At 31.5% G+C, this 11,681-nt stretch overlaps 1 protein-coding gene across 1 annotated transcript; it reads left to right on the top strand.

Moving 5' to 3' along the window:
• Positions 1-553: 553 nt before the first annotated feature.
• Positions 554-6,500, top strand: LOC139493909 (uncharacterized). The gene is made up of 3 exons (XM_071282070.1): positions 554-2,037; positions 3,826-4,309; positions 5,205-6,500. The coding sequence occupies exons 1-3, from the start codon at positions 1,045-1,047 to the stop codon at positions 5,237-5,239; spliced, it is 1,512 nt and encodes a 503-aa protein (XP_071138171.1). The 5' UTR covers positions 554-1,044; the 3' UTR covers positions 5,240-6,500.
• The last annotated feature ends 5,181 nt before the right edge of the window (positions 6,501-11,681 follow it).

Here is an 11,681-nt window from a genome sequence, read left to right as displayed (position 1 = left end):
CTCGAAAGTTTCTATTGTCTATAAATTGACACATAGTAAAGAAAACTAGTCAATAATATTGCAAATAATTTGACATTTAATATGAAAAAAATTGTATCAACTTTGTTTTAGTAGTTTTAGTCTCTAGTCTAACTGTAAAGACATTTTTTACGGATGTCACGATTTCAGTTTCCTTTTGGTATTGACAGGTTTATCAACATTTCCTTATTTGTCAAAATTATGATTATTCAAGTCACTAGACAGAAAGGAAATATGTTCACCATCAATTTGATTATTACAATTAATATATACACTCTTTTCTCTTAGCATGTGTTTGTGTCTGCTAATTTCAATAAGTAGTGTTTTATCACTTATTCTTAATTTTTGTCAACTTCTGTTCTTAAATAGTAACAAACTTTTTGCCCCAGTGTTCGATTCTTTATGAATATAGAAAAAAAAACTTTCATTAAAAACCCAACAGTATACAGAACACAATGTGCATAGAAAAATTAAAACTGAGCAACATGAACCCCTCTGAAAACGGGGATTATTCTCAAATGCCCTGTTTGGGTTAACAGATGCTGATGAAAAACCAGTACCATATAGCCGGCTTAAAAACATCCCGATTGGAAACATATGAAACAATTCAATGCGAAAACTAACAGCCTAACTTATATCATAACAATTTACGAAAGCCAGAGTATTTATACATTTGCTCTAGAAAAAAGACACAGAAAAGTACAGATATGAGAATAGTAATAATTACTGACAGCCAAAAACATCATAAGAAATCATGTATCTAAGACTGTTTAAGTTAAATGATAATGAAATAATACAATATCACTGTTTTTGTTTTTGCGAAAGGACGAAGAACAATGCAGAAAACGTCTCGAAACCTACACTGATAAAATATTTAAAGATTCCAAGCTTCACCTGAGATCAATTCACCTGATCTCCAACACAGAGGATGAAGAAGATGCTTTTGGAAAATTGAGAAATAATATATTTGCCACAGCAAAGAGTAGCGCAAATTGGAATCGAGAATACCCTGTTAAATTTATTCAGATGGAAAAAGCCATCAACTCTGAACTTACGATCGGAAAACAAATAATTTCTTTTGCAAGAGTAAAAGAACTAGGTGAGAAAATACCACTTCCGATAACTGATGACAATGAGCTTCATCTCTTTCTCAGGTATCAACATGAAATTGGTAACGTGATATTTTTTGAAGATATTCCGTCATACATCATACTTGATCCCCAATGGTTAGCAAATGCCTTTACATGCATTGTTACAGCCCAACAGTTTCAACTGGAATTACCACACTTACAATGGGACAACTTCAAACAAACAGGAAAGATGGATCCTAAGCTATTGGAAGAAATATTCAATAAACAATCAGCAGACATGAGGATTCATAAAGAGCATATACTGGAAGTAATCGAAAAGTTTGACATTATCATCTATCCATTGCTACTGACGGAAAGTGGAAATGTACAAAGGGAGCATAGTGTTTTTTACGTTCCATGCATGCTTCAAACATTAAAAATCAAGGATATTGATGTATTGTTTAACGTTCCAAATGCTAGCAAATCTACATGTTTGTGTTTTGTCTTTAGTTTTTTACCGCCGTATCTAATCAGCAATCTGATTGTCTCTTGTCTACGAGAATATCCTCTAGCAGTGGTAAAGGGCGAGATAGGTCTCTTCAAGGATTGTTGTGTATTCAATATTGACAGAACTGGCTGTTCAAAATTTGTATTAGCAAAGAGTAGTCATATGATTCAGCTGCAAGTATGGCAATGGGATGAAGTAGATACACAGGTTAACCAAGCTGTTTTAAAAATTGTCGAAAGAGAAATCAACAGAATTATCAACACGCGATACAAGTTGAAAACGGTTTCTTTCAAGAAAAAATGGAAGTGTGAGACCACCAGTTTCTCCTTTGACACAGGATTCTTTGAATTTGATCAAGTAAATGATGGGGAAAAATATTATTGCAAAGAACATGCGACAACTCATAAATATAAAGACTATTGGTCTGATGAGAAATCAAAGGTAATGTTTCTATTTTTTTTTAGATTATTTTCATTTAGTGGGCATAATATTTGTGACAAGATGAAATCCAATTATTGGTAATTTGTATATATATTCCTTTGATGTGTACTCGTTGCTTATGTCAGTATCATTCAGTGTGGACTGGTTGTGATAAAGATAAAAGTATTGGGTCCATTCGCAATTGATATGCGCGACTGTACCATGTCAGGATCTACTGTCAGTTCCATTCACAAAATCGTGCATGATTTTGTTTTCTTCACAGACATGCACGTGTTGTTTTGTTAATTAAACGCTTGTCATTTTGTATCTTACTTTTTTGTATCAGTAAAGATAGTTGAGTTTTTAAGATCGACTTTGTCTAACTAGTTATCAAAAGTACCAGGATTATAATTTAGTACGCCAGACGCGCGTTTCGTCTACTTAAGACTCATCAGTGACGCTCATGTCAAAATATTTATAAGGCCAAACATACACACTTTTTACATTTTTTGTGGGACCTTCATATAAAATAAAGGTTGCATTGTTAATATATAAATAGCTTTTCATAGATCAAAGAACAATGTGCAAAAAAATACAGGTTAGCCTAGGGTGTTCATCGATTCATATTTCTGTTCCGGGTTATAAACAAATAACATGACACGAAAAGCGAAAAGCGAAAGTAAAACAGTTGAGTTATATCTATTTATATCTATTTATATCTATTTAAATGTGTGAAATCAGAAATGAACTTTCAGATGATTTTCAGCCAGCCTACAGGCTCCACGCCCACACCTGACAATTTTTTTAAGTGCCTACTTTTTAAGCATGTTAATTGCTTTCCTAAAATTAAAGTGATCGTCTACAGGATTAACGCTGTATAACGAAAATATTAATATGATTTTTAAGCAACTTATCCATCCTATTTTACTTGTTTATGATCGTATCATACTATGCTATATGAACAATAAAGAAATGTTACTGACCGGTATGTTGCTATTATATTCTGAGTTGGTTTATGTATGTTCAAGGCAGAAGTAATGCAATGCATGTAATAATGCATCTTCAATCAATTGAAAAGAACGCCATGTTTACTTGGTTGTGTTAAATATCATAGCAGCTTGCATAGCCCCTATGTCCTAAATATCTATCTTTGTCGAACAACATACTACGTAGCTAGCTCATTTAAACAAAAATGCTCGACTGTAAAATAATTGTTGAATGGAAATACTTCTAGTATATCTTTAAGAACATTGTGCTTTGTACAAATCTTGCATGCTTGCAATGATATATATATGTATATCTTTTTTTTTTTTTTTTTAATTATTCAAATAAATTTGACGTAATTTTGAATATTCTGACGTCACATTGAATTTTCTGTCTATCATTAATTCTGTGTTCTATCCTTTTTCACTGTCCCGGTGCATTTACTGCCTTGACCATATTTGTATGTCTATCATTAATTCTGTGTTCTATCATTTTTCACTGTCCCGGTGTATTTACTGCCTTGACCATATTTGTCTGTCTATCATTAATTTTGTGTTCTATCATTTTTCACTGTCCCGGTGTATTTACTGCCTTGACCATATTTGTATGTCTATCATTAATTCTGGGTTCTATCCTTTTTCACTGTACCGGTGTATTTACTGCCCTGACCATATTTTCTGTCTATCATTAATTCTGTGTTCTATTCTTTTTCACTGTCCCGGTGTATTTACTGCCTTGACCATATTTGTAGGTCTATCTACCTGTTAATAGATGGCAATTATATAGCATCAGTTTGTATCATTACATATTTCATTGATATTATAGGCTCCCGTTAGATTAAGTAGTGAGGAACAGAATTACGTCAGAATGTCAAAGATAGTTCTAGAGGTATTATCAGGCGTTTTATACGATCGCTTATTCTTAGATACAAAGACTGGAGAAATACTTGATCGTAAAAAGTTGGACATAACAGAAATGTGTAAGAAATATTGTGCTTTAAAAATAAACTTTCCAAGTCAAGGCTTTAGGAAAATAGAAAAGGTTGACGAGATTTCTACCATTGAAGATAATATTGGTGACGACATTCAACGGATACGTGTGATCAGAAATGAAATGCAGCATTCTTCTGTCTTTGCATTAGATGACACACGATACCAAACACTAATCACTATAGTTCATGATATGCTAACTAGATTTGATCAGCGTAACAATCCAGCAGGTGAATCCTACGTAAAAAGATTAGACGAAATCAGGAAAATGGAATTAGAGACAAGGAGTTTTGAAGTGATAAAAGAACGAATAAAAGCAGGTAACTTAAGTGATATCTTTTTCATGTTTGAACTACAGGAACAAATCCTAAATCTTGAAAGACAGATAGCACCACGCTCAAATAGAAATGGATGGAAAAGAGTACAACAGTAAAACATTACTACACGAAACACTAAAACCAATGCTTTGAAGCCATAAAAAAAACGTTCCCCTTTGTTCTCGGCTATTGACGATTACGATCGGAAAACGTGAATACAAAAGTTTATCCTGTTTACATTTCTTGTTAATAAAGGTAGATAAACTACAACTTTTAATTAACAAGTCTCGTCAGATGATATAATACTTTTCCAAAACTCTTAGAAAAATGCTTGCTTTTATACAGAAAAGAATAATAGGAATGCAAGTATACAAAACCAAATATATCAACCCCGAATTTAGAACACCTAACCATTTGTATGCATGATGTGCTTGTCATTTGTGTGACGTTTTGTATAATATGTGTAGATAGTGTCCATTACATTAAAATGTCAAAGTGAAAACAAATCGATATTTACGACTTGTGTGTTATACCTTGTTGATCTATTTCACATATTTTGAATTATTGTATTGTATCTTTCAACATAAATATGCTTCAGACATGTTTATTATGTATACGATTTAACTGTAGTTCAACATCATTTAGATGCATACAAAATATGACAACATCTGGAAAAATCAAACAAATACTTTAACCAAGTCTGCATCATCAATTCTAACTTAAAATGAATAATAATACATACAACAAATCATCTGGATAAAGCGAACACAACTAAGTTATTCTTCATGTTAAGGTAAACGAATGTTGCTCTAATTAGGTACATTATATTATCTCAGTATCGGATGCAAACACGTTTTACAAATGATTTTTTTGACAGAATTTATTTTGAATTTTTCAGAATTGATGGAAAAGATTCATGCAGTTTTCCGATAGTGTGGTATCTGATGATTTGAACGATATTTGTTAATTCATTTTTGTATACACCATTTGCAGTCGATGGGATAAATATTGAATATGTGAAAAATTGGCATATTAGAAAAATGAAATGAACTACTCAAACTATAATTTACTAATTAAATTGACAAAAAAGTCAATGGTAAACAATAAATATAAACAAGAAGATGCGGTTTGAAAACTCTCCATTCGAGTCCCAATGTAATAAAAGTTAACAATAGGTCAAAGTACGAAGCCGCGGCGCACACCAATCAGCAAACTATAAATTCTAGCGTAAAACCATTCATACAGGTCGACCGATGTCTTATTACAGAGAAACACATATGAAGCAAACCAACAAACCACATCCATTGAACAATAGGTTACTGACTTAGGACAAGCGCATACAAATGCAGAATGTGTTTGATCTATTATAACTAGTATTTCAAGTTAAAACATAGTTGTTAATCATAAAGTTAAATTATCAATATGTTTTATCATTAAAAGAAAGCTTCGTGTCGAAAGTTGTGAAATCAAGGATCTATGACATAAAATTGCTATAGGAGGCATTTTGATTTTTTTTGTATAATTAGATTCTTAATTTCAAGCTAGAGATGTCCATCAGAAACCAAAGATTACGTCAATGTTTCATTTAGGTCATTATAACAACGTCTAAATTCAACTATGTGAAGATAGTCGAAGATAAATGTGTTACACAATGTGTTATTGACCAGACACTATATAAACGGGGTCATTTGTGGCATTAACCGATTCTGATTTTATCGCTTAAGGTCAAAAGCACACTGTATCTGATTATATTCTCAGTTAATGCAATTTGTGTATCGATTCTGTATACCTATTATTGTTGATTCTGTATACCTATTATTGTTTATTCTGTATACCTATTATTGTTTATTCTGTAAACCTATTTTTATTACTTTTACTTTTAACTGTTTATCTTTTTCTGTTTTGTAATTGTTTCATTATTAGTATTATTGATATGAGTATACCACATCAATTATGTTACAAATGTAGTGCAGATAGTATCAAACATCAATTGTGTCATAGGATAACATCTTTTCTCGTTTAGTTTGACTGTTATTGAAGTAAATGTTTAATGTTAAGTGAAGCAGTTTCTCAAAAGTCAATAAATACACCATGTTCACTTGAGTGTATTGATAACAAATTTTATTTCCTACACTTTTACAGATGAATAAGAAAATAAGAGTAAAAAAGTTTCAATAAAAATAAGAAAGTCCAATGTATAGCCAGTCATTAAAAAATAAAGTAAATGTTGTTTGTATAGATATATACATAGTATACATGATTGCAATTTTATTTTGATAGACCTGTAAACTATATATATACATACACACTATATATTTGTATATATATCATATATCAGCTCATAATTCAAGTATAGAAACAAGCAGATGTTATAGTGTTGATAAAATAATAGACTACTAGTATGTACTAAGTGTAACACTAACACTATTAAAGATGAATACCATTTTATATTTGAATGTCAAATATATAATGAAATCCCAGAAAAGTAAATTAAAAAGTATTATTAAAGAAATCCATCTAAAAAACTATAGAGAATTAGAGGCGAACATATCCTTTTTGGGTAAGACTGTTGTTCATGTTTACTATACAATATGGGTTTTACCCATTTTTAAGGCCATACAGTGACCTCTAGATGCTTACATTTACTCAATTTGTTTTTTGGTTCATAGTTGACTCATTGACTATCATACCACATCTTTTTATCTTTGATTTGTCTTGCACTTCAATAATGCAATATAGGTATAACTGGTTAATTATAAAACCAGTTATTTTGTTACGTCAAATTGATTAACACGTTTTATTAATTTGTTTCACTGATGCAATGATTATTTTTGAAATGTTAGCTGTTTCAACTAACGAGATATTTGATTCTTATTTGTCCTGACATATTTTTCTAGTCGCTCATGAATATCAATTTCTCCATGTTCAACATATAAGTCTTAGGATACATTTAATTTCAAGGTTTTCAAATTTGCATTGTTCTTGCAAGTTTTCTTCAAATATACTTACAATAATATATTGTTATCGCGCCTATGACAGATTAAAATGTTTGTCAATTTTAGAGGATTCACTATTGGTAAGTAATTTTAAATTGAATCGCTTTTGGTAAATTGATGAATTTGGTATGCAGCTGAAGAAGTATTGGCAGGTCTCATTTCCATCAGTTAAAAAAAAAAACACTTATGGTATGGTAATTATATTTGGTATGCAGTTGTAATTACATTTACAAATCTAATTTGAATGGTTGCATGTTGATTCGTTTCCCCCCTCCTCTGCTCACTTTCATGGACTAAAGTGTAGGTAATTTGTCAGTTAAAGAGGAACCAATCGTGGTATAACGTCAATAATGTTGTTTTGTTTACACCCCCCTCCTCCGCTCACTTTCATGGACTAGTGTGTAGGTAATTTGTCAGTTAAAGAGGAACCAATCGTGGTATAACGTCAATAATGTTGTTTTGTTTACACCCCCCTCCTCCGCTCACTTTCATGGACTAGTGTGTAGGAAATTTGTCAGTTAATGAGGAACTAATCGTGGTATAACGTCAATAATGTTGTTTTGTTTACACCCCCTCCTCCGCTCACTTTCATGGACTAGTGTGTAGGTAATTTGTCAGTTAAAGAGGAACTAATCGTGGTATAACGTCAATAATGTTGTTTTGTTTACACCCCCCTCCTCCGCTCACTTTCATGGACCAGTGTGTAGGTAATTTGTCAGTTAAAGAGGAACCAATCGTGGTATAACGTAAATAATGTTGTTTTGTTTACACCCCCCTCCTCCGCTCACTTACATGGACTAGTGTGTAGGTAATTTGTCAGTTAAAGAGGAACCAATCGTGGTATAACGTAAATAATGTTGTTTTGTTTACACCCCCCTCCTCCGCTCACTTACATGGACTAGTGTGTAGGTAATTTGTCAGTTAAAGAGGAACCAATCGTGGTATAACGTCAATAATGTTGCTTTACAGTTGTATACAAACAATTGTCACTTCTCATGTCCTTAGAGATTTGTTTGTTACTCTTGAGTACATTGACTTTGAACGTTTTGCAAAATTAAAACATTAAAGTGTTGAGTTTAATTTAATTTTGCATTATTGCACGAAGATCCGACACAGGTGAGGCATATTATCTCTGTGTAAACAGTTCATATATGTTCAATAGTTAACTTGTGTATCTATTAAAAAAAAACGTTTTATGTAATTTGTGGTTACAAAAGCACGACTTAATTATACACTTAACATGATATACAGTCATTTGAGTCTTAAATGCATTTTACCAATAATTTTGTTTTAAGTCGTAAATCTTAGTTTTAAACGTAGGTGTGTTTTCCAGTATTAATTTTTTGTTAAACTTGGTTTAAATCAAACTGATCAATTTATTACGTTTGCAAGATAAATACATGAGATCTCTTTTTATTTTTTATTGTTTTACCTTCAGTGCTTGTGTGTCTCATAAGTCTTTATAAGCTTGGTTCTGATTTTTTTTATGTGATTGTACTTGTAAATATTTAGTTTTGTGACACTTTAATAAAATAAATTTTTCTGATCTTTATCTATCTTTTCATTTCAGTCTTAAATGTCACAATGCACACTGACATGGCTAACGTAAGTGAAAATTAAAATCACAAAAATACTGAACTTAGAGGAAAATCAATTCGGAAAGTCCATAATCACATGGCAAAATCAAATAACAAAACGCATCAAAAACGGATGGACAAGAACTGTCATATTCCTGACTTGGTACAGGCATTTTCAAATGTAGAAATTGGTGGATTAAACCTGGTTCCATAGCGCTAACCCTCTCACTTTGATGACAGTTTCATCAAATTCCGTTATATTTACAATGATGCGTTAACTAAACAGACACAATAAATAAAATAGTCAAAATATGGGTACAGCAGTCATCATCGTGTAACAATTTTAAAAGGAACAATTTAACAGAACACAAAAACATCTATCTACAAACACATTCATTGATTTGCGAGTCTGACGTCAGAAAATGTTATACGTCACATATATTTGTCGTTCAATGTACATTCCATCAATTTTAAAATTTCACATAGGCAATGTTAGCATACAGGGTTAAAAAATCAAAAGTATGTAAGAATAAATTTCAGAAATAGACCGAAATTTAAAATAGTCCAAAAGTTATATAGAATTTATAAGAATCCACAAATTGTTAATTCCACTACGCGATTAAATAATTTTGACGTTTGTGGTTCAACGTATTTTGTAATTCATAATAGAAATATATCATAATGACATAAAATAGAACAATATAATACTGACGAGATCTTTAAAGTACAGAGTCACGTTATAAGAACCAAAGAAAAACAAAAAATCGCATATACAAAATACACTACCAAAAAATGAAAGACAAAACAAACACATTGAAGGGATGTACCGAGCCAAGTTAAACGGATATCACATAAAACAATCCAACAGTAAAAGTAATATAAATAATAGAACAAAGACAAATGAAAGAACAATAAAACACGTTGTTAAGATGATAAACAACATCAGTACGCAGAATCTATACATCAAGACCATCATGTATTATTTGTGAAATTGATACGGAATATTTATCAGCAAGGACTTGGTACCTTCCGATGAACTTTTTTTAGAAAAAAAGAAGAGACGTTCTTTTACATATATCTGGTTCATCAACTTTCTACTCAGACACTAATGACGTTTTACAAAGTCTGAGTAGGAGCTGCAAGCTCTTAAATATTGAATAAGTTGGGAATATATATATCCCATATGCAGGTGAAGTTAGTATATTGCTACTAAGGTGGGGGAAATTTATAATTTCAACATTAAAATCGTCTCGTTTGTCATAGATTATGGGACTGTGTAAGTCAAATTCGAGATATAAGTATAAAAATGAGGCAGAGGAAGCCGTGTCTGGTGTTTCTTTAATTCTAGTTATAGGGGATATATTAATGGAACCTAATCAGAAAGGTTTGGATTGTTTATGGAACGAACATCATCAATATATCTGAAAGTGAAACTAAATAATCTGGCTTCTTTGATGCTCTTGTTTTGACAAGTGTCTGGAGGATTCATATGAAAATAAGAAGAGGTCGGCAAGAAGAGGCGGACAGTTAGTTCCCAATAGGAATGCCGACAAATATGTTGTCGATAAGAAACTACAGCATACTGACCACTTGTTCTTCTGTGTAGCATGCTTTACCTTTTTGTTTGTCACTATCAACAAAATAAGCCTGATGAAATCCCAAAGTAATATATTTATAGCGTATGCTACCATTTTTATGTTGAAAGGTATTGTGGATTAGTGATATACACATACCTTTAAATGGCTTGGAAGTATTCCTCCATCTTAGATTTTGAACAATAGCAGATATTAATTGGTCTAGATCATTAATGTAATTTTCAAATTTTGAGAGGAGTATGCAATTCATCTGTAAGACTTTAAATGTTGTGTGTGTTTTGTCATATTTACGACTGTTTTTTTTCTTTAAAAACACAATATTTTTGTTAGAATCATTTGTTTTCAACTTTGCCAAACAAGGATAAATACCTCAAAAAGTAGGGGAGATAACTCAGATAAAGTAATTTAATAATAGAAAATGTTGTGAATTTACTTAATTTACCATGTAGGAAGATAACAAGTCAGATGACCACCTTTTTTTCTTATCTGAATGCATGTTATGAGAGTTATTTTCTAAATCTTCTCACATCACTCCAAGTGCTCCAAGAAAACCTCTTTCTGAATAATAAACATCTGTTTTATCAGCGATCAAAGACGGCCGGCAGAGTTATTGTGAAACTGCCAATTCTAGAGGTGGCGTGAATCAGATGTGGATACTAAACAATCCAAAGATCTTTTATACTACATACAATCTAAAAAAAAATTCTCTTGCAATAGTATTAAAATATTTGACTTTTCTACACTTTACACAAGTATTCCCCAATCCAAATCAAAAGACATTTGAAAGAGCTGGTATTGCTCTGATTAATAAAAAAGAATGGCCAACAAAGATACAAGTATCTTGTCTAAGGGAGGGATAAATCCTACTTTGTAAAGGATCACTCTGATTCAAACAAAAAATTCTCTGAAACTGGCATTATCAAGATATTTATATTTTTGAAAAAAATCATGATAAAAACTTAATATTGACAGATTATTAAAACATTATAAGGTTTTGAATCAAAACACCCCTGCCACCTTTACTAGGATCAAAAGAAGCTTTATCGATCATACAAAATAGCAATGGGCATAAAAAAAAACATCTTTTGTCGTTTATATTTTTAAAGATACCACGTGTCAAATTTTCAATTTGTAGGCTTTTTGAAAGAGTTTTTTTAAGTTTCGACATGAACTGAAACTAATCACAGCACAAAGTAGGTTTCACAGG

This window comes from Mytilus edulis, chromosome 11, assembly GCF_963676685.1.
Source record: "Mytilus edulis chromosome 11, xbMytEdul2.2, whole genome shotgun sequence".
NCBI lineage: Eukaryota > Metazoa > Mollusca > Bivalvia > Mytilida > Mytilidae > Mytilus > Mytilus edulis.
Note: the sequence above shows the minus strand (reverse complement) of the source record. Positions and strands in the feature narration are given on the sequence as shown.